Source organism: Hesperophylax consimilis, chromosome 3, assembly GCF_061612785.1.
Source record: "Hesperophylax consimilis isolate HC1 chromosome 3, BYU_Hcon_1.0, whole genome shotgun sequence".
NCBI lineage: Eukaryota > Metazoa > Arthropoda > Insecta > Trichoptera > Limnephilidae > Hesperophylax > Hesperophylax consimilis.
The window spans coordinates 35,650,066-35,677,038 of NC_142838.1; the positions used below are offsets into that span (position 1 = coordinate 35,650,066).

At 34.1% G+C, this 26,973-nt stretch overlaps 2 protein-coding genes and 1 non-coding gene across 3 annotated transcripts in view; all 3 read left to right on the top strand.

The window, feature by feature from the left end:
- The window catches only part of LOC149425355 (calaxin-like), a 32,122-nt gene extending 26,356 nt beyond the window's left edge, over window positions 1-5,766 (top strand). Inside the window, exons 2-5 of the mRNA XM_089650772.1 lie at window positions 1,463-1,734; window positions 2,815-2,920; window positions 3,867-4,192; window positions 5,140-5,766. Of these exons, the coding sequence (XP_089506898.1) occupies window positions 1,463-1,734; window positions 2,815-2,920; window positions 3,867-4,192; window positions 5,140-5,371 (936 nt within the window). The 3' untranslated portion in view covers window positions 5,372-5,766. The remainder of the gene's footprint in view (window positions 1-1,462; window positions 1,735-2,814; window positions 2,921-3,866; window positions 4,193-5,139) is intronic.
- Window positions 5,767-12,799: 7,033 nt separating this feature from the next.
- Window positions 12,800-12,872, top strand: TRNAF-GAA (transfer RNA phenylalanine (anticodon GAA)). Its single transcript has one exon. It is a non-coding gene; the product is annotated as a tRNA-Phe (tRNA).
- Window positions 12,873-19,161: 6,289 nt separating this feature from the next.
- LOC149425357 (estradiol 17-beta-dehydrogenase 11-like) overlaps window positions 19,162-26,973 on the top strand; it is a 56,300-nt gene continuing 48,488 nt past the window's right edge. The window contains exon 1 of the mRNA XM_089651093.1: window positions 19,162-19,298. Coding sequence (XP_089507219.1) covers window positions 19,273-19,298 — 26 coding nt within the window. The 5' untranslated portion in view covers window positions 19,162-19,272. The remainder of the gene's footprint in view (window positions 19,299-26,973) is intronic.

Consider the following 26,973-nt stretch of genomic DNA (forward strand, 5'->3'; position numbering starts at 1 on the left):
TTGTCTTTAATATAATGCTGTCTTTCCCGAAATGAGTTTTGTAAACTCACTGTGAATAATACATTGTAACTTATTATTTTGTAATAAATAAAAAATATAAATATTATTTATTGATCCCGGAGTTTTTATTTAAAGAGTTTGTGAGACAAATCAGGAGTTTTAAAATTGGCTTTAGGAATTGCTGGTACTACCCAAACAATCTCATCTTCATATTCATCCCCTACCCTCTTCCTTCAGTCTCACAACATTTCAAAAAAGGGGAGACCTTTATTATCGTAGAATAATTCATAGGAATACCCGTTCAAAGTTGTTGTCCTTTTCATGAGAGCGGATCATTTCTTCGATTCCTTTATGAGTAAGTCGGCTCGTAGTGAAACGCCAGCATCCTTTTTTCTCATTTTTTTTTCATCATAATATTCGGACCTCTTCAAGACCGCATTAATAAATCCCTTCTTCAAGCCTCTACATTAATACGCTTCACAACGCTGCCCCATCGGGTGGAAATAACGTTATTTTGTCTATATGCAGACAGGAGCGCTCTTTTGAGGTGACGAATACAAAAATGGAACCGGCACCGTTAGTGACTCGGTTCGGTTATTTTACAGAATTTGAACGATTCATCAAAATTCAGATTAAAATTTTAAGTTCTGTGAAAGTTCTCTTCAAGTTTTGATTTCATAGATTCGATTAACAAGTACTGCAGATTATTCTACAAATTCCATGTATTAGACATTCGAAAAATTTACACAAAAACTATCTTAACTCATCTTTTTAAAAATAAAATGCATACATTTTATGAAAATACCCAAAATATTGTAAACGCGAGGCACAAAACCAAAGAACTCATACAAACACCTAAAACAAACACAACATTTGGTCAAAGAAATTTCAAATGCATTGCGTCTAAAATATACAATAACCTACATGAAAAAACAAGATAATCGAATAATATTAACAAATACAAAATCTTGATAAAACAGTGGATCATCGAAAAATGTCGTGCAATAATTAGTCACCTCACCCAAATATAATGCTCTATCTCATTATTGTTACCACTACCTACCAACCTGAAATTTTTTGCTTTATTGAAAAATTAACTTTATTTTAATATTATAAAATATTTGTAAGCTAGCCTGTCTCGACACAGGATTTCCTAGTGAGACAGACAAAGCCAAAAAAATATATATACACCTTTTTATATATAATAAACATAAACATGTTGGGCCGGTTGTTTCACAGAACTTGGATAGTAACAGAACTCGAACAGAACCTTCACAGAACTTGAATATGTAAATATTTACATTGAAATTTTGATGAGTTATTTAAATTCTGTCAAACAACCGGTCCTTGAAATAATTAATAATTAATTTTTTGTGAAAAATTCATTTATAATTTTTTTATAAATTTATTTTGTCTCTTCCTTTTTATAAGATAAAAAGGAATGTTTCTGTGTGTTGTTTAGATGGACGACGGCGTTGCAGAGGCCGCTGGGGGCGCTGGGGGCGCGACGCCCGGGCTGGGCTGCGGCGCCATGATCATGAAAAGCGTGTCGCTGTTCCTGGCCAGCGGGCGGCGCGTGTCGGGGTCGCGCCGGCGCACCGAGCAGCCCGGCCGCGCCGACCCCGGCAAGCGCAGGCGGCCGCGCGCCCAAGGCATGGACGGTCGCCAGGGCAGGAACAACAAACTCACCCCGAAGGCGCTCGACGGGCTAAAGCGGAAGACGCATTTCACTAAGTAAATATCTGCTTATCTGCTACGATGGACTAAATATACTCAGTGCTAAATTATTTATACGATGAAGTGTCACCTAAAAGCGTCGCATTAAATGATTTTTCTTACTGTTATTCGAACTTTGAAAACTTTCGAAGTGACCATTTATGACTACCAAAATGTGTGCAAAAGTAATAGAAAAACTGTGTGAAATGTTTATTGCTTTAAGGATACTGTGCAAAGCTATAAAAATACAAATGTTAAATTATTTAAAAAAAACTTAATCATTCATTAAATCATTTAACCAAGATTAGTTTAAAAGCTTTGAGAGAAAATCAGAAATAATTGAGTAATGTGGAATGTAGTTTGAAGTTAGTGTCATTTTTCGTTGGGATGCGAAATAAGCTGACATGCAAAATTTTGATTCTAAATAGTTACAAACTAGTGCAGACCCGTGAAAAATCACGGAATAGTCTGAATTCTTGAAACTTCAAAATGTCAATTAAAATAAATTTCATTAAAATTATTATAAAAGTTAGGTGCCTACATTATCGCTTGTCTAAATTATTCACACAATCAGTTCAAAAGACAGGATTTAAAGCACAGATTACCGAAACTAGTATGAAAAATTCTTTCAAGCGAATTCACCTGTATGTAGTTCATTTTAAAAAGATGCTGATTCCTAACACGTGTGCTAAGTGTCAACTTTATTCTTAAAACGGTTATACATTTTATTTTTTTCATAACACAATATATTTTTATGATATACCCACATCTATTTAAAAAAAAAACTATTTGAGAGTATTAAAGTAAAGTTTGATGTTATCTTTCGGTTTGTACAGTTTACCAAATATAAGTTTTAAGTTCAATATTTAGGTGCTTCAAATAATGTAATTTTTCCTAAGTATAAACTCACAGATATATAAACTATAATGGCGCTGCTCCCCAATTCAAACACGACAAATCATTTCTTAATTGAACTGGACAGTTCAAAATAAACAAAAAAAACTTTGTATAATTACATAACCTGACATTTTCTATACTTTTAAATGTGTTAAAATATTGTTTTGTTTTGTACATAATTCAACTTGCTTTTTTTACCAGAGTTGAACTGGAGGCCCTATTCCAGATTTATCGAAAGCTCATTGCATCAGCACAACCGGTAAAGCGAACCACGGCCACCGGAAAACCTGCTCCAGTCAATGTTGAGGTCAGTAATTTAACAACCACCCCCTATATTATTCAATGTGATATTCAATATTGTATAGCCACGCTCAATAATTGAATTTTTTTCTTTATCACGTGACATATTAAGTATATTCCTTTTTTGATTCTGTAGTTGGGCGTTATGTTAGTGGCAGTTGATTGTCTTCGAATTAGGTTATCGATGTTCTTGTCCGTTACACGCAAAGACATGCGTTATTCACCTGTTAAGGCTTTGTGTTTGGATATCGCTATTGAATGAGAAATGGCTTCCATCGCATTTTTAAGACTACTAAAGTTGACGAAAAACACATTTGGTAAAATGGTAAGCAACACAGAGTGGGTAAATTATTTCACAATTTAAAATACATTTTGCATACTTAGATTATTAGATATACATATTTGTTATGAAAACAACATGCTCTAACTATAAAAAACCTAATTGTGGACCATCGTAATGTAAGTAGTCATTTTTAACCATTGTTTATTACAGTAACCGGACAAATCAACACAATGACAATTCAACACACCCTTAAAAAGTGATATAAAGTCGTGAAAAGTGATGAAACAAACACTAGATTCAATAGATTTATAGTTTATGTTTTTTTTTGATTTGAGTTTATATGACTTTTTAAAGATTTATTAAATTGTCATTATGTTGAGTTATCATGGAACCACTAGATTCAATAGATTTATAGTTTAGTTTTTTATTGATTTGAGTTTATATGACTTTTTAAAGGTGTATAAAATTGTCATTATGTTGAGTTATCATGGAACCATTTATTAGTAACCCTTGTGTAAAAAATTATAAATATTTCATGTACCTAATGTAAAAGCCCAAAGGGCGTATGAAATAATTATACAAAAAAAATTAAGTAGAACCCTGATCACCCCACTGGTGTTTTTTTCTTGCCCTCGAGCGCGTATAAATCCGATATTCTGTTTTCTTGCAGGGCATTGACCGAACCATGTTCCGCGAGATCCTGTACAGCACTTTCGACCTGGTGACCGAAGAGGCTCTATCCGAGCGGCTGTGGGCTTCGTGGGACGGCGCGGGCGGGTCTCCTGGGGGCGGGAGCGGGGGCGGGGGCGGGAGCGCTGCGGGCGGGGCGGGAGGCGGCGGCTCGCCCAGCGCTGTGCTGCGCCTCGAGGGCTGGCTGGCCGGTCTCAGCGTCTTCTTGCGCGGCACGCCCGCCGAGCGCATCTCTCTCTGCTTCAGGGTCTACGATCTTAACAATGACGGCTTTATCACTAAGGACGAGATGTTTCAACTGCTGAGGTTAGTATTTATTATCGGACATTACCATAGGTTTCTATTCATTTCAAACTATTGTATTTTACAAAAATGGTTGAGCAAAAATCTGATTTTGTAAACATTGTTTGAAATTTAAAAAAAAATGGCAAAAGAGTCCGTGATTCGGCCGTCCCCTACCATCTGTTAACCTTACGGGCCACTCTTCTAAGCGATTTCATGAAGCTTGATCACCCGCCAGTTACACCCCGACAGTTGATTCCCTGACAGTTGATCCATCGGAAACTTGATTCCCCAAAAGGATCATTTATGTCGTGTTTACTACTTAAATAAATTTTTATTATTCGACGGTATATCCTCTCTGTATAATCCTTCGGGGACACGGCGTCATTGTTAGCAAAAATATTTGTGTAGTAGATTTCCACTCAAGATTCCTGCGGAAATTATGAGTACATGCATGCGTTACCAGAAAGAAAGAACAACAAAAATAAATCTTTGAGGATCAAGTGTCCGAAATGGTTTTAAAAATCTCTCGGCTTTTCAAAACTTTTAAATTTCGTTTTTCACAATGAGTTTTTTCTAATACCTCTAATGTTCACGTCTGGCGGTTTCATTTCAAGTTACCTGTTATCTAACCCCTACAACTCGTGTAGCTTCTTCCTAGTCGACATTCAGTGTATCATTATTGTATTTTATGTAACCAAGTATCTAACCTCTGAGTCACCTCTCGCGGTACCTTTCATATTACTAGTTTCCGTGTTAGCATCAGCTTTAATTTGTTATGTTATAGATATAGATATCGCCAACACTGGAAATCGTTGAAAACTGCTTTAGTTAAATCTCTTAGAATTAGGAACACAAGATATGAGGCAGAAGAAGAAAATCTCATGTGGAAGCAGTATTCTGTTACACTGAGGATATTCCTTTAGTAATCTAAAAGCTCTCAATAAATAAACTGTAGAATATTTTCGCAGAAACAGCCTAGTGAAGCAACCAGGAGATGAAGATCCAGACGAAGGTGCCAGGGAGCTAGCAGAGCTGGCACTTCGCAAGCTGGACATAGACCAGGATGGGAAGGTGTCCCTGGAGGACTACAAGAGCGCCATCGCCAAAGAGCCCCTACTTCTTGAGGCCTTCGGACAGATTCTTCCCACTCCAGCCGACTGTCAAACGTTTCTAGAGACACTGCAATGCAATGTTAAATAATAATAATATGTAAAAGGTGTGACAGAGGGTTGGCTGAGGAATTTTTTCTCGAGTAACATTATTCAACAAGTTATTTTGGTGGAAGCGTTTTAAATCCTACTTCTATTTATACTCCTGAACATCTTCCTGGTAATTAGTACATGGGTCGGTTATCAGCGAGTAAAAGTAGAACTTTTGGACATCAGCTTGTACCTCTTTATTTTTCTTAACTGTATAAACATTAGTATTATATTATACTACAATAGATAATCCAACAAACCTGTCACATGACAGCTTGTCTCTAGGTTCTATCAAATCAATATTTAATACATCATATACATTTTCAAGTACATCTAGTGTTTTTAAGATATATTTATTAATGATAGAAATAGGTAAATTTAACTAACTCAAATAGATACATTTTTAGGCAGGTGCATTTAATTATTCAAAGAAAAGTGGATTGTTCATTTATTAACCATATTAATTTAAGATTATTGGAGTTTTTAGATCTTCTCCTTCAGTAAATCTTTTTTTATATTTTTTTTATATTTTTATGTTTTTTTTATTTTTTTTTATTTTTTTTTATTAATTATACCCGCTAAACTGCTCAAGCAGTTTGTCAGCAGGTCAGTTTAACATAATATATTATCAAAGCATACAAAAAGCGAGAAATCACAATATTTAAAATATATACAGAAGAATTTAAATAAGAACTTAAATAATCACAAAAACAGAGCCATACATAAAAAAGAAACAATAAAAATAAACTTTTAACTTACTACAATACAAAATAATAAAATACAAAGACAGTCAGTTGTAACACAGGCAAATTACTCATATTCATATGTATATTTATATATATGCATAAGATTATAAACAATATCAGTATAAAAAAGCTTGATCTATTAACCATTTTTTAATTTTATTTTTTAATTCGGGGGTGCAATTTGATTGAATTTTTATGTCTATTGGAATCTTATTAAATATGGTAGGCACAAGATAAGAGAAAGTCCGTTGTCCGTATTTATTTATAATTTTCGGAATGGACATACCTTCATTTCTATTGAATCTTGTGTCATATGCATGATCTACTTTTTCTTTGTATATTGAATCTGACGTTATGTTTTGACATATAATTTTTAACCATAATATTCCTCGAACAGATAATACGTTAACTGACTCATATAATAATTTTATATCTCTTCTTTGTGCATAAATACGTTTGTTTACCAAAAGCTTAGTCATGGAGTTTTGAATTGATTGGATGTAACCTATATTTGTCTTGCAGGAGTTTCCCCATGAGGTTATTCCGTATCTGATTGTAGATTCCGCTAGTGACAAATAGATTATTTTTAACGTACTTATAGGCATAAAATATTTAATTTTGTAAATTCGCCCCGCAATAGCTCGTAGGCGTTTGCATATGTTGCTAACGTGTGTATCCCATTTCATATGCGCATCTACAGTTATCCCCAAATATACATATACATATAATTCAATACACATCACAATATACATTGTGATGTGTATTGAATTTGTGCACCTGTGGCTCTTTGTATGCGCTTTCTCTAGCATCGACCATAATAATAATATACCAAACTTTGGTAAAAAACTTTGTTTAGTTAATTTTCACCCATCTACCGGTTTCGCTTCAGTCAAGCTTCATCAGGATGTTAATTAAAAAACTAAGACAGAGAATGGGCTTATATATAGGAGGAAAGAGGGAGACAGAATATAACATAATATAATATAAGAGTATATACTAGACAGAGACAAAATACATGAAAGAGAAGACCAATTTGCTAATTGATATGTGAGAGGGAGAAAACAATACATGGGTGTGATAGTGAAAAAACGCTATAGTTTCCATAATAACAAATTACAGAAAATAATAATTTTACATGAATTAACATAACAATAAATTTTAAGGGCATAAGAAACACAATGTAACATATAAATAATATTATGGAGTGGAATGGATTGTGGGAAACAGATTAAATATGGGCTATAAAGTGTGTTTTTTTGTTTACAAAGGTTGAGTTGATTATTTAATAAATGGTCAGACATATTAGTATTTAAAGACTTCCTAATTTCTAATGATTCTAGATTGTCTAATTTAATACCTTTACTATTTTTATGTAAAAGACAAGTACCGGTTATTTTATTAAAACTATGATCTGTTGATATTAAATGATTGGCAAGTTCCGAAAAGCCTCTACCAACGTAGATGTTCCTTCAATCTGATGTTTACGTTACGTGCTGTTTTACCTATGTACAGAGGCGGATTTGCCCTTAGGCCTATGTAGGCCCGGGCCTAGGGCGGCCAGATATTAGGGGCGGCCAATCGTGACAAAAAAGTCACAGATGATAACAAGAAATTACTTACTTCCTAAGTACCTAAATATTCTACGTACGAAATAGCGATATGCAAGAGCGTGTTCACACACAGCACACAGCGCGCCCCCACGCCCCGCAGCCGCCCTCGCCAACCCTATCATGCTCCGTCGCTCGCCCGCTCGCGTTTTTCCAATCCCTACCGTGATTCAGTTGCGCTAGTGACTGAACCGCGTTAGGTATTGTTATGCATAATAGCGTGTTCACACACAGAGCTATAACATACTTTCCAATTTGGAATGTACGGCGAGTGATATGCTGAAATACGCCATCCCACGCATATTATAGCTCTGTGTGAACACGCTCTTAATCACCTTACAAAAGCTATAATAAATAAATAAATCAGAGATTATAAAATAATACAATAATAAGATGTTATTTATGCCAATTATGAACTTTCCACTTTTTATTATTTTTTTTTTTTTATTTTTTTTTTTTATAGTGAATACCTCACAAGAGTCCCAACTGCTCCCGTCTGGAGCCAGTGAGACTATGGCATCCCCAATTGGGGGATGTTATGAGGCTGAAGGTAAGTGGGGAAGGGAAAGAGGAAGTTGGGGAAGTACCTGGCTATTCAGATCTAGTCACTAAACACGGCTAAAGCCATTTGGAGCAACGTTTCAATTCTGAATGGTGGTCTTACACCAGGGCGATACTGGTAGTATCTTCCACTCTGGAACGTGCCGCAAATATACTATATATTATTTTAATTAATTAATTGTGAAATAACACAAATTAATCAAATAAAATTTATTTGCGCACGCCGGGTTCGAACCCGCGACCTTCGGAATGGCAGTCCAATGCGTTACCACTGGACTATGCCGGCCGTCATCCACTGATGATAGTGAATAATAAAGTGTGACATTATAAATGTATTTTCTTTAAAAAATAAAAATATATATATTTTTAGTTAAAATCTATGAAAAAGGGGGGGGGGGTGGAGGAACGTAGGAATAGGATTAAGAGGCAAAGGATTTTTATTTCTTTTTAGCATTGTTCTAAAGTAGCCTACGGAGTTCGGATTTGTGACATCTATGGTCAAAATAGATAAAGCATTACAATTTGCAATAGCTCCGTGTTAAAATAAACGGCTGACCAAGAAATGTTTTAAATAATTACAATAAATGTTTTACGAATGGTAGGAAATGTGGTCCATTTTTGGACCGAAATCAATTGCAGAAAAATAAAAGTGGTTCGTTGTCCATTTTTCGACCGAAATCGTTCCAGAGGAACAAACCCGCGTAGGGATTGGAAATACGCACCCGCTCGCGACAGGCGACAGCAGTCAGTGCCAGCAGTGGTCAGTATGCCAGTGTGCGTAAAAATTAAAACGGTTTTGACCCTAGGAACTTACTGAAAAGTTTGGATACTCCTGGGCAATATGATGGGTACTGAGAAAGGGGCGGCTACATGGTCTGGGGCCTAGGGCGGCCAAGACTGCAAATCCGCCTCTGCCTATGTAGAAGGCGGAACAATCATTACAGGTAAGTTTGTTAATGCCCAAATGGCTTAATTTATCGTCTTTGTCTTTAGTGTTAATTAAAAATTTACTTAGGTTATTGTAAGTTTAAAAATCCGGTTTAATGTCTACAGGAAGGTTCCTAACCTAACACTTAGGGTGGAAAAAATATTTATAAATAAAATCCTACGTCAATGGTAATTTGGAGTGTTGTTATTAAACAACAATTAAAAATGAATTTTCGACAGGAATTGAACCCTTGACCTGCGGATTAGTACCCACAAATAAAATCAAGAATCTTTTAAATCGCACTTATTCGAATCACATCATTACGTTGCGAAATTATTTATAGTCCATTCATAATGACATAACAAATTGTACTAAAAATCCTTATCAATTAAATTTTATTGATTCATTTCAAACGGAAACATTGCTATCTACGCCAAATACATTCAATTTATTCGTGTCAAATAAGCTGTGAGGTTTTGGTGAACATAACATTCCTTATCCCATTATCTCTTAAGTCATAAGATATGAAAACGATCATTACGACTGAAATAAAGAGAACAAAATAACTAGCTGCTAATAACGCGGTATCTTCTGCAGTTTACTGACTTAAAAATAGCATTGCCAAAATTGACAAAAATTGGGTTTTTGAAAATGTTATGTGGAAACCTTTGATTATATAAATGTCGTGGAAACATGAAACGAGGGACCGAAGTTTAGAAGTAGTGGTTTATTATAGTATGTACTTGTACAATGTTAATACAACTGATTATAATTTCGAAATAATTTATTAGAATGGCGAAAAGATGATGATGAACAAACACCGAATGAAATTATGCGAACTTCGCAAGCAGGAGTATAAATAAGTTGACCAGGAATGAAGGAATGAATGCATAAATAAACAGTGAATGTTTTTTGGAGCTATCGTTTGTCGATATTCCAAAATAAGAATTTCTTCTTGAGCAGTCCTGGCCAGTAAGTGGCTAGCAGGTTATGTTTATAACAAGTAGTAACCTACCTACAATATTCATATTAATATTTTAGGATTTGAATTCCTTTAGAATCAATAGATTTCTTATATTACATTTATTGAAATTGTTGAAGATAAGTGAGAGAAGAAATTTTTTTGATCTTATATTTTTTATATAAATTTTTAATTATCTTTTTCTCTGATATATTAACATTGAATCACTTTCATGTTCCTGCTTAGATCAAGTTTTCATAGTTTGTATTATTGTAACAATCATACTACGCTTTCAGGCTACAATTCTGTTGTACATAGATTACAGACCACTAGTAACTCGTATGCAATGTCACCTTTTAACATGCCTCTATCGAAATATAGATCTGTACTGATTAAATATTTTAGCAGAGCATATTTTTATGAGATCACTGCATAACAGGTTTTTTGTTTTAGTTTATTTGTTTAATTTTTACTTTCTTTCCATATTGCAATATGACTGTGTGGTGTATGTGAATAAGTTGAGTATTTAAGCGATAGATGGCGCTAGTCATAAAGCTTACTCCATAGTCCGTCAGATGTCGCTAGAGTGTAACAGATGCTTGTGAGGTTATAGTGACAGGGAACAAGCTTCTCAGAACTCTCTAGAACAAGCCTCTCAAACAGAGAATTACCAACCCTCGGGAAATGAACAGTGTAGCTAAATCCAGACCTATTATTTGTAACGTAAATAAACACAATTATAAGTAGAACCTTTTACTTTTTACAAAGAATTCCCAATACTTAAATCTGTAAAGTAAGGCAGATATAACAGACTGTAATAATAACTTTCATGTGTGTAAATAATGTTCATAATTATCATTGTCAAATAAATGGACACGAGAAATTATTAAAAAAAATAATTTGTACCGAGATAATTGGTATTCGAACAGAAAATCAGTCATTATTTTGAAGTAAGATTATTTATCTTTATTGATTATCTTGTTGGTTTGAAACGTGTAAGACGATATTAACGTAATAATAACGTAGAAATAATTTATGTAAGTGGGTAGAGCAAAATATTAAGGACGGGTTGTTTCGGAGAATTTGAACAATTCATCAAATTTCAACGTTCATTTTCGGGTTCTGTGAAAGACTTATTCAAGTTCTGTTTTTATATCATCGTAGGCTAGTTGCTTGACAAAACTAAAATAAAAACATAACTTGAAAAAATCTTTCACAGAACTTGAAAATGAACGTTGAAATTTGATGAATTGTTCAGATTCTCCGAAACAACCCGTCCTAAGTCTTCAGTTCAGTAGGTGTTTAAAATAAACTAGTATTGTGAAATATACGTATTTGTAAGTATTCGTATGCGTATACGTATTGGTATTCAAAATGCAATAGAATATGTATTTTTTTAATGTTTTTAATCTTCTGGAACTATTAAGTTGCTTGAAATTTCAGTGAAATTTCCACCTTCATTAAAAAACTTTAAAACATCATTTTTAATTGAAACATTTTACATCCGAAAATAGAATTGTTTTATTAAAGATAAACTTATGTTTTTTTATGCAAATCACAAAGGATAACAAATTATTATAAGCAATTAGCATAAAACATAAAATTATGTAACTAAAAAAAATAAAGATAATGCATTATTATATGTAAAAGCTATGTGGGCGTTTAAAAAACTAGTAAATATAAATTGAAAAAAATCTTCTTTATTGATATTTGTGTTTCAGGCTAATTATTACTACTCATAATAATTTAGAATATTTTAGTTTCTGTTGAAGCCTTGGTTTTCTTACATATTAGCCTGTTTGAAATTCGGCACGGTATTCGGCCTTATTTTAAAGAATAATTTATACATTGAATTTTCTTCAAATTTCATGTAGATTTATTCAAATAATAAAAATATGAATAGGTTAATATTACATCTATGTATTAATTGCACGCCGCCATTAATATAGAGACTATTCATAAGCTGGACGTAGGTCGTCCTGTTACTGGATTTTCTGGGATTATATAAGGTAATTAATCATTTTTTGTCGACAATCTAATCAATCAAAACCAACAAATAATATTATCTAATCATTATCGTTATTGAAAATAAATATTATTTTGAGAATGTACGTCCCTCACACTGGATAACAATTTAAGGTTGGGTTGGTTAGGTTAGGATAGGTTATGTATGTTGGTTTTCTACTACTACAATACTGCATTACATCACCTAACCAACATCGCCAAACCTACTGTCCCCCAAACGATTACGACTGTCTTTATTGCTTGAAAAAAAAATGTAATGATAAAATAAAATAAAATGATTATTATTTTTTTTTTTGGTAAACTAATGTTTTTAAGACAAGATTTTTTATGCATAGCACAAAGGGTAACAATTATTTTACAAGCAATAATAATTCGCCTGAAACACCCATCCACATTGAAAAATCTCCTGATAAAAGATACATGACGCCAACGGGACTCGAACCCGTGTCCCTTCGAATGTAATGTAATTCTTCTTAAATGCATTTACAATGCCTTTCTCATATAAAATAAAGTTGGGTGTTTTCAGGTGAAAAATGTAACAAGCAGTAATTGTTCAATGAAACACTAGTATATATTGAATAATTTCGCGGGTAAGAGATAAGCCGCCATAGCTCAGTGGTCAGAGCTGTCGACCGAAAATCGAAGGGACACGGGTTCGAGTCCCGTTGGCGTCATGTATCTTTTATCAGGAGATTTTTCAATTTGGATGAGTGTTTCAGGCGAATAATTATTGTTTGTAAAATAAAATGATTATTATTAATTAATACATTTTATTATATTAACCTTGACTCCGCAAACAGTCCACCACTAGATGGGGACAGTTTGGTAATTTGGGTTGGTTAGGTGGACAACAGTCGTAACAGGTGTGATGAGTACATCACATCACATCACCTAACCAACATCACCAAACCTACTGTCCCCCAAACGATTACAACTGTATTTATTGCTTGAATAACAATTCTTATTACGACTATTATTAATAAATACAGTTTATTATAATAACCTTGACTCCGCAAACATTCCACCACTAGATGGGGACAGTTTGGTTATTTGGGTTGGTTAGTTACTGTCTTTATTTCTTGAATAACAATTCTTATTATGATTATTATTAATTAATACATTTTGTTACATTAACCTTGACTCCGCAAACAATCCACCACTAGATGGGGACAGTTTGGTTATTTTGGTTGGTTAGGTGGACAAGTCGTAATAAGTGTGAGGAGTGATGAGTCACGAGGTTGAGTGGAATATTTGTGGTAAATTAGGTTAAGTGTAACGGGGTATAATTTTGGTTAAGATGATATATTATTATTTTTTAAGGTTTTGTTGGTTATGTTAGGTTAGGTTTGGTTAGTTTACGTTAGGTTATGTGTGTTGGTACTCTGCTACTACATTACTACATTACATCACCTAACCAACGTCATCAAACCTTCTGTCCCCCAAACGATTACGACTATCTTTATTGCTTGAATTTTGAGAATGTACATCCCTCACACTGGATACACACTAGAGATGCCTTCAATGCACCACCAGGGCAGATCACAGGTCAGTCTTCGGGTTACCACAAATTTGAAATACGTGCATATAATTGGTGGACGGGGTAGTCTCTCTCGCTGCAGCAGCTGGTACAGTTCCTTCGCTACCTAGGATTCTTGCAGCAGAGTCTCCATCTTCTGTCTTCGTCGAACGTCACAGCGGTGCTGCCAAGGTTTGTTATCTATGTGAGGATGTTGTGTCAGCGCTCTTTATTGGCAGCAGACACATGTCAGCGCTATATTGGCGGCAGCCTAAACGGATGACGAACCTCGTGTTGGCACAGTTGGTCTAAATAACAAATGTAGATCCTAGGAAATAAATTGCACAGCGCCCTTGACGTGATTTTCACAAAAACGGCGCTCTACAAATTATCCAATTATTATTATTATTATTAATGTAGTCTTTAGTATTTTTTTTATTTATTTATTTAACGCCCAGAGGGCTTTTACATGGTTGGTAGTATAATTTTAATTTGACAAATACTTTCAAACATAAAAAATAAGAATAAAATTACATTTGATAAAAGCTATGTAACAAGTTATACAAACACAAGAAACAAAAACAGAAAATTACAGCTATTTGTTGGTTTACATGATGTGTTTAGGAGTATTTTTGAAATAAATGTTTTAAATGATCCACAAAACTTGCCAAGTTGGTATTGAATATGTCAACATCACCCAAGTAATGATTTCCCATGGTGTGAAGTCGTTGTATCGGAGAGTGGGCAATGTAGTTACGCTTATGTGTGCTGCTGTAGAATATTGTATTTTGTCGTGTTGTTACTGTGGGTGTATGTATGTTTATAAGTTGCAGGAGTTCACAACAGTCGAATTTAGAGTTAAGTATTTTGAATAAGAACGTTAAATCGTTTATTTTACGTCTATCTTCTAATGTATGTATTTTTAGAGTAGTTAATAAGAAATTGTATTATAAGTCTTCGACAGGGATATTTAATTTAAAATTTATAAAACGTAGAAATTTTTTTTGTATTCGCTCAATGTTGTTAATGTGAATTGTATAAGATGGAGACCAAACTACTGAGTTATATTCAATTAGACTTCTTACTAGAGATACGTATAATAGTTTAATGGCTTGCAAAGAATTAAAGTTTTTAGTTGTTCTTAATACGAAGCCTAGTGTTTTCATACCTTTGTTCACAATTTGATGGATATGATTGGTGAAACTTAGTTTTTCGTCCAAAATAATTCCAAGATCTCTCATTTCCGTGACTCTTTCTAAAGCTATGTTATTGATGGAATATTCGAATAAAACAGGATTTTTGTTTCTGAAGAAAGTCAAGGTTTTGCACTTTACTACATTTAAAAATAAATTATTTTGAACGCACCAATCTCTAAACTTACTAATATTTGACTGTAGTATATGGCAATGATTTATATCAGTTATTTTCTTGTATAGTTTGACGTCATCTGCAAAGAGCAATACCTCGACATCGTTGAAGCAATTGGTTATATCATTGATGAAAATGAGGAACAAAACCGGGCCAAGGTGACTACCTTGCGGTAGGCCACTGGTAGCCCGGAAAGCTTTCGACATCCAAGATTTTATTTTAACGAACAGTTTACGATTTGACAAATAGCTACTAAACCATTTTAGCATGTTATCCCTTATTCCTAGAGAAATAGTTTTTGGATTAGTAGTTTATGGGATACTTTGTCGAATGCCTTCGAAAAGTCTGTATATATACAGTCGACTTGTTTATTTTCTGCAAATGATTGTATAATGAAGTTTTGAAATACCGTTAAGTTAGTTGCGGTGGATCTTCCTTTGATAAAACCGTGCTGTTTTTGATTAATTAATTTTATTAATTTGGGATAGATTTCATCAAGGACCAATGATTCAAAAAGCTTTGGCAGTACTGACTGTATACAAATGGGGCGATAATTAGCTATGTCAGTATCGTCTCCTTTTTTGTAGATCGGTGTAATGAAGCTAGATTTCCAGCGGTCTGGAAAATGTCCAAGGGACAAGAGACGGTTAAATAGTAATGTAAGTGGTTTAGATAATGTATTAGAGAATGTTTTGAGGAATATTGGTGGAATGTTGTCTGGGCCAGCGGATTTGTCAGTGTCTAAGGAAAGTAATTTTTGTTCGCAACACTTTTGTGTGATTTGGCAGTTTGTTAAGTTTGTGGTCATATTAAATTTGTATTCGGGTATTTTATCATCTGGAGTGTCTTCATCATATACATTTTTGAAGAAGTCCGAAAAAAGGTTTGCAATATCCTGTGTATTGTTTGCACTGATTCCATTCATATGCATTATTGGCGGGTAGTCTGTGTTTTCATTGTTCATTTTTTTAAGAAATTTCCAAAGGTTTTTGGATTTAAAGACAGTGTCCTCGACAGAGGTTATGTACATTTTGTAACATTGTTTGGAAAGATCTTTACATTTTTTCCTAGTTTCGCTAAAGATTATATAATCATTTATGGATTTACTTTGTTTGAATTTTTTGTGTTGACTCTTTTTTTGCTGAAGAGAGGCTGTAAGCTCTGATGAAAACCAAACCGGGTAGGTATAGCTTCTTGGTGTGTAAAAAGGTACATAGGATTCATAGTATTAGAAAAATATAAATAAAGTTTATCTAACGATTCATCAACGCTTTCATCGGATAAAAAAGACCAGTCTGTATTTGAGAAATGGGAGTTAATTGAGTCGAAGTCGGCTCGTTTAAAGTTTAGGACGCTTTGTGAAGGTTTCCTTTCATTATAACATGTCATATTTAATTTAATGTATAGGGGAGGATGATGATTATCTATAGGTAGAAGTGGATCATTTGAGAGTTCAACAGACATTTCAGGATAGTTTGATAAAGCTAAGTCTAATAAGCGATTGTTACTGTTATATATAAAATTATGTTGATGAAAGTTTAGAAAGTTTACCATGTCCAAAATTTCACGTGCACGATCGTTTTCACTTTCGTTTATGATGAGACCACAGTTATTTGCTTTCCATATTAAGTTTGGTAAGTTATAATCCCCAAGAATAACAATTTTCGAGTGAGGATATTTTGATGAAATTGTTTCGATGTCTTGACAGTGGTTTCTATATGACTGAGGGTCAGAAAGTGGTGGTAGATAGGCCGTTCCAAATATAATTTTCTCGAGAGGAGTCGTTATTTGCACAAAAATATGTTCGATGTTATTGTGTTTCGTGGTTAATTTTCTTGCTGACAACTTCTGTTTTATTGCAATTAAAACTCCTCCACCTCTTGACTTGGAACTTGATCTGACGTTTCTGTCGCAACGAAATACTTTGTAGTTAGTAAGACCAAGTTCAGTCGATTTGATTTCCGAGTTTAGCCAGGTTTCCGTAAGTATAATGATGTCATGATGATGAGAAGGTAGAGCTGCTTGTAGGTCATCGAGTTTTGATCGCAGTCCGCGGATGTTTTGATAATAGATTTTTATAGTTCTGGTTCGGTTAGGTGGGATTTCTTGAATATTTTTGTAACTTCCTAGTTTTTTGGTGATGACACCGTATATCGCCATCTCAAACTTTCGGATCACGAAACAAGCCCACATTGCATTTCTTGTGTTCTTTACCCAATGAACCCTCACCAGCGGTTGCTATGACAATATCTCATCAACGCAACGCTCCTAAATACGGACGATGGCGGGCAAATTAATATATCCAAAAATAAATTTTATCTGTTTACATTGCAGCTGGGAAGATGCATCGTGGGGGTCTTCCCTGTGCCGCTTATATCTGGTGTCTCACCACAAAAGCAAAGAGCATGTCGAATTGTAGGAGAATATATCACAAATTCCATTTCATTATTTTTAGCTTAAAAAATTAATGTTCAAAAATATAATAATAAATTGATTTGACTGAGGATTGAACCTTCCTCCCCCTATCATTTAAGCCAATTCCTAATTGGATGGTACTGAGATTTATTTCGTGCATTAAAAGCTGTACATTTTTATAATGTCATCATCTTTCAGAGAAATTCAAGTGTGCGCGTGTGTGTGCGTGAGTGCCACCATTTGCATTGTCATTCGCAACGAGTCTATCAGCCGAGTTTCAGCTCAATCAGATGTTGGGAAGTGGTTTAATTTACGCTTCGAAGATTCCATTTCATTCATTAGTTCATTCATTATTTATTCATTCACTCAAGGAAACAAAATCGAAATTCAAATAAAAGTATTTAAAAAAAATAGATCCAGCGGTTTGCAAGTCAACTAACTTTTATCATCGTGCAGGTAAGTACCTACTGCAAAGTAATACATTGTAGATTCAGCGGTTTGCATATAAACTAACTTTTATCATCGTGCAGGTAGGTACCTACTGTACAGTAATACATTGTAGATTCAGCGGTTTGCATATAAACTAACCTTTATCATCATGCAGGTAGGTACCTACTGTAAAGTAATACATCGGAACAAGTTCTATTTTTAAATAATATAAGTATTATAATAGTCACACGTTGATTTTGTCAAATGCGTAATTGGCGGGAAATAACCTTTAGAAAATCGCTGTCAGATTCTTTTTTTGTTGGATGGACGTAGAAACCTACAGTGAAAGTGTTTTAAATGGTGATGAGAATAAACAAAAATATTGTGGTATTGTCATTATTATGAAATACTGAGTACTGCAAACAAACGTTACAATCTTATACTGATTTTAAATAGTTTTTACCGAGTATCATCTGACACTGATATTATAAGGTGAGTGCAAAGGTGTACGTAATCAATATAATCATGAAAAACGTTTAATCGAAGATTTTATAATCTTGGCCATCAACTAGCGAACCGTTCGCAAGTAATTAATTCGTGTTCTTTCACCATTTATTAATTAAAAATAATATATAGTATTTTTGCGGCACGTTCTAGAATGGAAAATACTCTCAGTATCGCTTTGACATAAGACCGCATTTCAGAATTAAATCGTTGCATGACATTGGCTTTAGCCGTGTTTAGTGACCTGTGATCTTTTGTTCCTCTTCCCGATCTCCTTTCCCTCGCCAATACCTTCAGCCTGATAAAAAAAACCCTAATTGGGGATGCCGTAGTCGAAAAAAATTTTTTTTTGAAATATCAAAATAATAATCAGTAGCTCTGTTCAAAGAACTCTAGAACTCAAATTTTCTTTGAATTTAAGCGTCATTTTCAAAATTTAAACTGTTACTAGCTGTAATGTAATATTTTAATGAGAAAATTATTTTAATTACAATTTTGAAAATTTGAAGTGATATGTGGAGAATTCAGACTACGCCGGAATTGTTAACGCGTCTCCGCTGTTATGTCTGATCCAACTAAAATCAATTACTCAACATACAATATTATTTTTACTATATATTTATCCTGAGCGTATGTTCAATGTATAAGTTGTGTGTGTAAAACGTTCACGGCGGGAGTGTTTGTTATCTTTTGATGCCAGATTTTTACAATACGGCTTTGGAGCAGTTTACACAAACGCGGCAACAGGAATACACTCGTTCTCGGTTGTTATCTGTGAAAATAATTAGTGGAAACTCATCGCGTGTTAAAACTTATATCTGCAAAAACTCTAGCCACATATAATGAATAACGCGGGCGGCAGTTCTGGGTAAGAATTAAATGTTACATATATTATATATAACCTTTTGCTATTATCATAATTTCTTAGCAAAAAATTCTCGTTGTTTTTTTATGAAAAATTTAGACAGAATTTTTTTATGAATATTACGTATGATTAATTTAATTTTTTGGGAGAAAGTTTTATGTCAACGTAGATGATTTAAGAATGATGTTTTTTAATACCTGCACTCTAATAAATAATTGTCATTTCTATATACAATAAAATGTATGTATTACATAAATAAGTGTTCTTTAACCCTCTGAGAATGAAATAATTTAGATACCAGCCTGCCCATGTACACGATAGGGGCGCTCTTGTGAGGTGTCACATTAAAAAAATGGTTATAAGTGGGTTATAACTGGAGAAAAAAAAACCTGTTTTCTTATTGACACACTTCATGCGGACTAAAACAAGGATCCCATTCGAGAAAATGGGTTTTGTTTTAAACAGCTGCATCTTTTTCGTTACCAAATATTATGTAATAATCGCACTTGTGAGGTGTCACATTAAAAAATGGTTATAAGTGGGTTATAACTGGAGAAAAAAAAACTGTTTTCTTATTGACACACTTCATGCGGACTAAAACAAGGATCCCATTCGAGAAAATGGGTTTTGTTTTAAACAGCTAAATTTTTTTCATTAACATATATTATGTAATAATCGCACTTGTGAGGTGTCACATTAAAAAATGGTTAAAAGTGGGTTATAACTGGAGAAAAACCCTGTTTTCTTATTAACATACTTCATCTGGGCTAAAACAAGGATCCCATTCGAGAAAATGGGTTTTGTTTTAAACAGCTACATCTTTTTCATTAACAAATATTATGTAATAATCGCACTTGTGAGGTGTCACATATTTTTTTTTTACATAGTAACTATAAATTTATTTTCCAAAATTAAAGCCTACTTTTGTAATTCAAATCCATAAACTGAATTTAAAGTCAGTGTTTGAACATTTAGGAAGGGTTGTTTCGGAGGATTTGAACATTTCATCAAATTTCAATGTTGATTTCCGGGTTCTGTGAAAGTCCTATTCAAGTTCTGTTATTACATCAGCATAGGGTAGTTGCTTGATAGAACTGAAATAAAAACAGAACTTGAAAAAATCTTTCACAGAACCTGAAAATTAACTTTGAAATTTGAAGAATTGTTCAAATTCTCCGACACAACCCGTCCTAAGTGTTTAGTGCTTTATTTCTAAAAAAATGTACGTATTTTATTACGTTAAATTTTTTTTTCATTTTTCACAAATCATTACAAAAAAAACTAAAAAAACTTCTGCATCTCCGGTGTGATAAATGTAAGGATGTATTATTCATTCTACGGGTTTAAATAAGGTTTGCTTTTGTCAAAATATTCTTCCACACAAAATACAAAAATTTGTAGATGGGGAAGAATTGGTTCATATTTTAAATACATATACATGTAGTTGGGACACTTACAAAGACATTGATATAAAATTATCAGTGAAACAGTGTTAAGATTTAAAATAATGTTACTTTTTAGTCGACATAAAGACAAAATATATACAGGAAAACGCAAGATTTATACTTAAAATCTATCTGCGATTATATTTTGTTGTTTTGAGTATAATTGTATCGCTCGTATATTTCTCAGTACCTATATTTGTTTGTTCTCAGGTCGCTCTCAGAGCCCAGACTCGGAGGGTTAGCAGTTCGCTTGCGGTTACGAAACCAAAGATAATGCAATCAATTAAATTATGTAATGATTAAGATACAAATGTCCCGTGACGGCGGATAACGTATTACTTTAGCGAAGTATAAAACGTTCAATATTTACGTCGATTCGTGTCATTAATTAATTTTTCAAGAATTACTTTAACCACATGCTCGTGTTTCAACTGCTACAAAAGTTGAATTTTCAAATATGAATATCACCTGGTCGATGTACACCATACAAGAGTTCAACTTCGCAGAACTAGTTGGACTATCTCACAGCAGTAGTAATCGGTGAACGGTAAGGGAAGAACGAATATAAGAATTTGTAGTAGGTACTCGACTAATCTGATTTAATCACCAATACAGTTAAAATCATGTTAAGTACATAGCTTTATGAAATTCTATTTTTTTACTATTTATGTCTGTCTACGCTTGTCTTAATTCTTCACACAGTCAATTCCAATTTTGAAATTAGTATTTTGATTATGCCTTGTGCCAGCAGCCAGCCTGAACAAGTAGATATGTAATAATATGCATAGGTTTGTATAATTGTGGTCATGGATGAAGTTCCTAACATCCGCTAACTAGATTATGGACGATCTACATTCGAGAATACAACAATACAAAAATATGTTGAATTAGGCACAACACTAATGAACTCAGCTTCCGTGGCATAATGAATTACCCTCACGGGTTTTGGGTCCCCGCTACAACGCTAAATACTATACAAATTTCGTCAGTTTATTTATTACGAGCATTGGTGCTATGGTGGACATTAATTTAACAAAAATGGCTTCATTGAAAGAAATGTATAAAGACGAAGTAAATATTGTAAAATTTTACATATCTGTAGCAATCTCATAAAAAACTTTGCTGATAAAACTAAAACGAAATTTCAACTATATAACATTTTTTATAACTTATTGTATTATGCAAATATTTTAAATTTTAGTATAGAAATCAATATGGGCTTCGGAAGTTAATAATTTAAGTATAAATGTATTGGTTGGTATTGTTGTTTTTTATCGCTTATTGATTATGGTAAACCAATAATTTGACCGGTCGGTGGCCGAGTTGACATCGCGTTTGGGTCCCACCCAGGCGTTGTGTGTTCAATTCCTCGGCTGGCTAAGTCCTCCATCACAACACAAGCAACATATTCAGCTTACTGTGGTGGTAGTAGGAGATTTTCAACTAATTTCCGGTTATTCGTAACCCTGGAATGTTTATCTTTCTCTTTTAAAAAAAAAAAACAAAAATATTCCATAAAAAACATGTGTAGGTACCAATTTTACTCAGTTTAATTATCTAAACACATTTGTGAATCTGAAATGTATTTATTATTTAATTCTTCCATTTGAACTTCATTTCTGTTCTCGGGAATGAATGAATGAATCTTGTAAGATGAAATTAAACGACATCGAGATATCCGATCGTGCTGACACTAGATAGATAGACTCTTTGTGTATTATAATCATTGATGTATTTAGTCTTATTTAGTCTATGATGATAATGCATTCTATCAACATAGGTGGCATCAAATTCACACACGCGAACATATACGCACTTTTCTGAAATCGGTTAACATTACAGAAGTTAACATACGAAATAAATATCGGTCTTACCCGACCGGTATTTGGCAAATAATAATTTATCGAGTCCAATTCCTAGGCAGGAAGGTTCAATACTGAGTCAAATCATTTTTTTGTTGTTGTTTTAAAAGCCTTTTTAAAAATTGTAGTAAAAAAACTGTTTGATTTTTTTTTCCTTTATCGAACCTGTTTTGTTCACAAAAGAACAAAATTAAATTTTCAACCCACAAAGTATTTTATATGCTATATTCCTATTTTTATTATTAACGCCTTATTTGTATTACCTATTTCTTTCTATATATTCAAGCAAACATCGTAATCGATTTAAAAACTCGTGCGCCAAATAAATAAATAAATAAATATTTAGCCGTTCATTTTTAAGCATAATATTTTAAATATAGTTAAAATATTTGCCACGAACCTGATAAGGTTCTAAACTTTGCACCGAATGGAATAAGATTCGAATGTTTATTATACAGGGTGTATCGGCACGTACCCGACAAACTTTAACCAGCTATTCCTTAGCAAATTTGGAGTAAAAAAGCTTATGTGCACTTTGCTGTCCGGTAATTTTTTTTTAAATAAAAAAATTATTATTCATATTTTCACCACATGTCACCACTGTTTTATCCTTTTTCAAAGTTTGAAAACCCATCTGGCAATATTTTATTCGAATTCCGTTGAATAATGTACGTGTGTAGGTACCTATATTGGCGCGCTTTTACAATCACAACGAAATGGCGCGGCACCATTCGTCTCATTTTTAACTATGATTATTTAGTGTGTGCGAAAGAGCGAAGACGCTTTTCGACATACTTGCTTATAACAGCTGTTGAACACGAAAGGCAATGCCAATGACAGTGATGTAGTGTGGAAATTTTTATTTTTTTTGTTTTTAATTGAAAAAAAAATGCTACCGGACAGCAAAGTGCCCATGACATTTTTTACTCCAAATGTGCTAAGGAATAGCTGGTTAAAGTTTGTCGGGGTAGTGCCGATACACCCTGTATGTATTCGTCGATCTTAATTCCATTTGAAAAATATAAGAACATATTTTATTTATCTAATTTTTACTCGGCATAACCTTATCAATAATTCACTAATCGTGTAAAAACAATATCTTCTTTGTGCCAAAGTTGAAAAACGATATCTGAATATTAGTGCATTGATTCTATTCTCGTTACATTTTATGCATTTACTCGAAGGTTATCGCGGGTTGACGATACTCGATGAAGCTCGATTATAGCGCCCATTAGATTCCATTTTATATTACAATGAAGAAGGGAATAAAGGGGAGCTTGTCCCTATTACAATCAATGCATCAATACAAGGAAAACCAAAGTTGTACGAAAGAAGAAGAAGATAGTTTAAAAGAAAAATATATAAATACAAATGATTAAAATTAATAAGCATAAGTGAAAATATTTAATAAAATATATGGAGCACAAATTTTTGTACAAATGTCTAGCAGCATTTAAAGAAAAACTGTGAATTGTTTCATACCTATAACCATAGATCAACACAATTAAAGGTGCTGTTACGTAATAATATCTCTTCTAAAGTGTTCCACTATTAGAACGTGATAAGCGGTACGGTATAAGACGGGATTCGGTAGTTTAGTTAGAGCGTTAGGAATGTTGGAGGTAAATAACTTACATTTTTAAAGGGAAATATATTATAAATCGGTAGAAATTCGGAATGCGGGGTCTTTGAAATCGTCTTTGTCTTTCAATCGTAAGATCGTAAGAAATTTATTTTCGAGATTTTTTTGACACCACACAGAAGGCACTGAGGAAAATAAGTTTCCCGGGGCCTCCGTCCTCCGTGAGGACGCTGTGTGAAGTTTCCTTTTAAATTTTAAGGGAAGGAGAGGAGTTCTGTGAAGAAAAAAAGGTATGAGGGAAGGGTGTGAATTTTGGGGTCAGTGTGTCCAGAAGTGACGTATAAATCCATCCCCCCCCCACTGCGGTATAAGGTGTTGGTTCGAGAGGAGTCCGATTGAAGAGGACAAAGAGTATCCCTCAACAGGCCCACCACTCGACTAATGGGCAGGCGTATCCTCCACCTAGACCTGGACAAACCTCACCCCATGAAACCGGGTACCCCTGCTAAGTCAATAAACGGAGCGAACCACTTGAGGTGGCCTAAGGCAGAGATGTTGTTTATACAATGAATGCTTACCTCTATCTCTATGTGCATATTTTTTACTATTCTTAGTTGTTAAAAGCAACGTGCCGCGCCGTAAACGTGTGTGTTGATATTGAAACTCACAGTTTAGGCCTTTTTTCACTCGCGAAATAATATATTGAATTGAGCAAAATAAGCGATAAGCGTTACGCGCGTTCAAACAGCAGATGTGGGTACATCACAGCATTCGTTTCTTTTAAATTCGTGCGTTCGTCGCATTCAATTCAAGCTTCTTATATTTAGATTTGAAAATCTTTTTTACTTTGGAGCCATCTTCTACCAAATTTGTTTTGTAGTATTAGCTTCAACATTTCATAATATTTTCGTACTGCGTTTACTGCTAAATACCTACAGTGTAGGTGTAGGTCCTACACCTTTTACAATCTCTCCCGCCGTAAATTGTTCTCTAAGGCTGGCCGCATACATACGTTTTTCGTCTTCGATTTCCGAATTCGTTTTCCGTATTCGGACATCCGAATGCACGGAATCAGTAGAAAATACATTAACTGCCGCACACGTTCGTTTTAGTTCCGAACGGAACAAATTCCTTACGCACGTTCCGAATGCGAGCCGGCGCGTTCGGAGAAAACGAATGGAAAAAACCTAATGACGTCATGTGGAACGCAGCTATTGCATACAGTTTGTTTGTGCCGACGCAAACGTACGGAACTTTCCGTTCGTAATTCAGTGTTGCCAACGGATCTTGACCTAATATCGCCGTTTCTCATACATAAGGTAGCGTAAAGTAGCCGAATTTGCTGTTAGTTTGCTTGTTTACATGTTTAAAATTGATGTTTTTACGTGAAAATAAAAATTTCGTGGGGGGGGGGCTAGAGAATTTCAAAAAAATTAAATTTGTCCCCAGAAAAAAAAAAATTCATGGGGAGGGTAACTAGAGAATTTCAAGAAAATATAAAATTTGTCCCCAGAAAAATAAATTTCATGGGGGGGGGGGGTGGCTAGAGAATTTCGGGACATGTTTAAAATTGATGTTTTTGAAGTAGCTTAATTGGCGACCAGTCGCCTTTTAGATTTTTTCGGCGCCGATTCTCGCTCTGAGTAGCCTAAATGGCGATATATCGCCCTTGTTGGCAACACTGGTACTGACGTTTATACATTCCGAATGAAGAAAAACGAACGTTTGCGCTAGTCTCACGGAATTCCGAATACGGAAAACGTATGTGTGCGGCCAGCCTTATAGTAATAATGTTGAAACGAAGTGTTATTCAAATGACTTGTGCGTATTTAAGCAAGCGGAGAAATATAAATGTTACCATTTTATTTAATATCTAAATCGAAATCTTATTTTAATTTTAATTTATGAATTTTATTTTGGCCATTTGTACATCGATGTTTACAAAAGTCTAATCTGTTATAAATTACATAGACACACTTGAAAATTTATGATGAAATCGGTGCCGCAACCTAAAATTTCTGCAAATTAACATAGCTGGGCAAATTATATTATGAATGTCATGAGTATTTTCTGTTTCAGAAAACAGGTTTACGTATTTTGTTTTTGTGTTCATTTGTTTTCATGTTTTGGTAATTTAGTTCCAGCAGTATCACGTTATAAAGTGGAAATTTCAGGGTTAATAAAATTTGTGTTAGGAAAATACCCATTAGAACAGGTGTGTATACTGAAAAATGCCAAATGCCGCAGTCGCGGTTCGTAGTAAACAGCAAATAATAGTATCGGATTCCAACACTAAGTTATGGGAGGTGACAGGTGACCCACAACCATTAAATAAAAAATCGATGTGAATGTGGCCACCACGGGTAGATGTCATTTTCTAGATAAGTAAGTCTGTGTACAGGGCCGGCCCTCAGCCATACGGCACCTGGCGCGAGTAAAATTTTGGCGCCCCTTGTCTAAACCAGTTGGTAGGTAGGTGATCACTATAATCAGTAATATTCGGATGATTTTTATTTTTGCGTACATTTTATGAAAAATAATCTCAGTAGGGGTGATGTGTTAGGACTGTTATATCCGCGCTTTGGCGCCTTGGTAATTCGGCGCTCGGAGTGGACAGCTCCAATTGCGCCTGCATAGGGCCGGTCCTGTCTGTGTAGGTACATTGTACGCATTAATTCTTACTATTCAGTTATTCATGTTCATATTACGTATCGCGACATAATTTTTTAAGGTTTTTGTTTGATAATTGCACTTCCTATATATTTTAAAAAATATCTTCCAATTGTTTG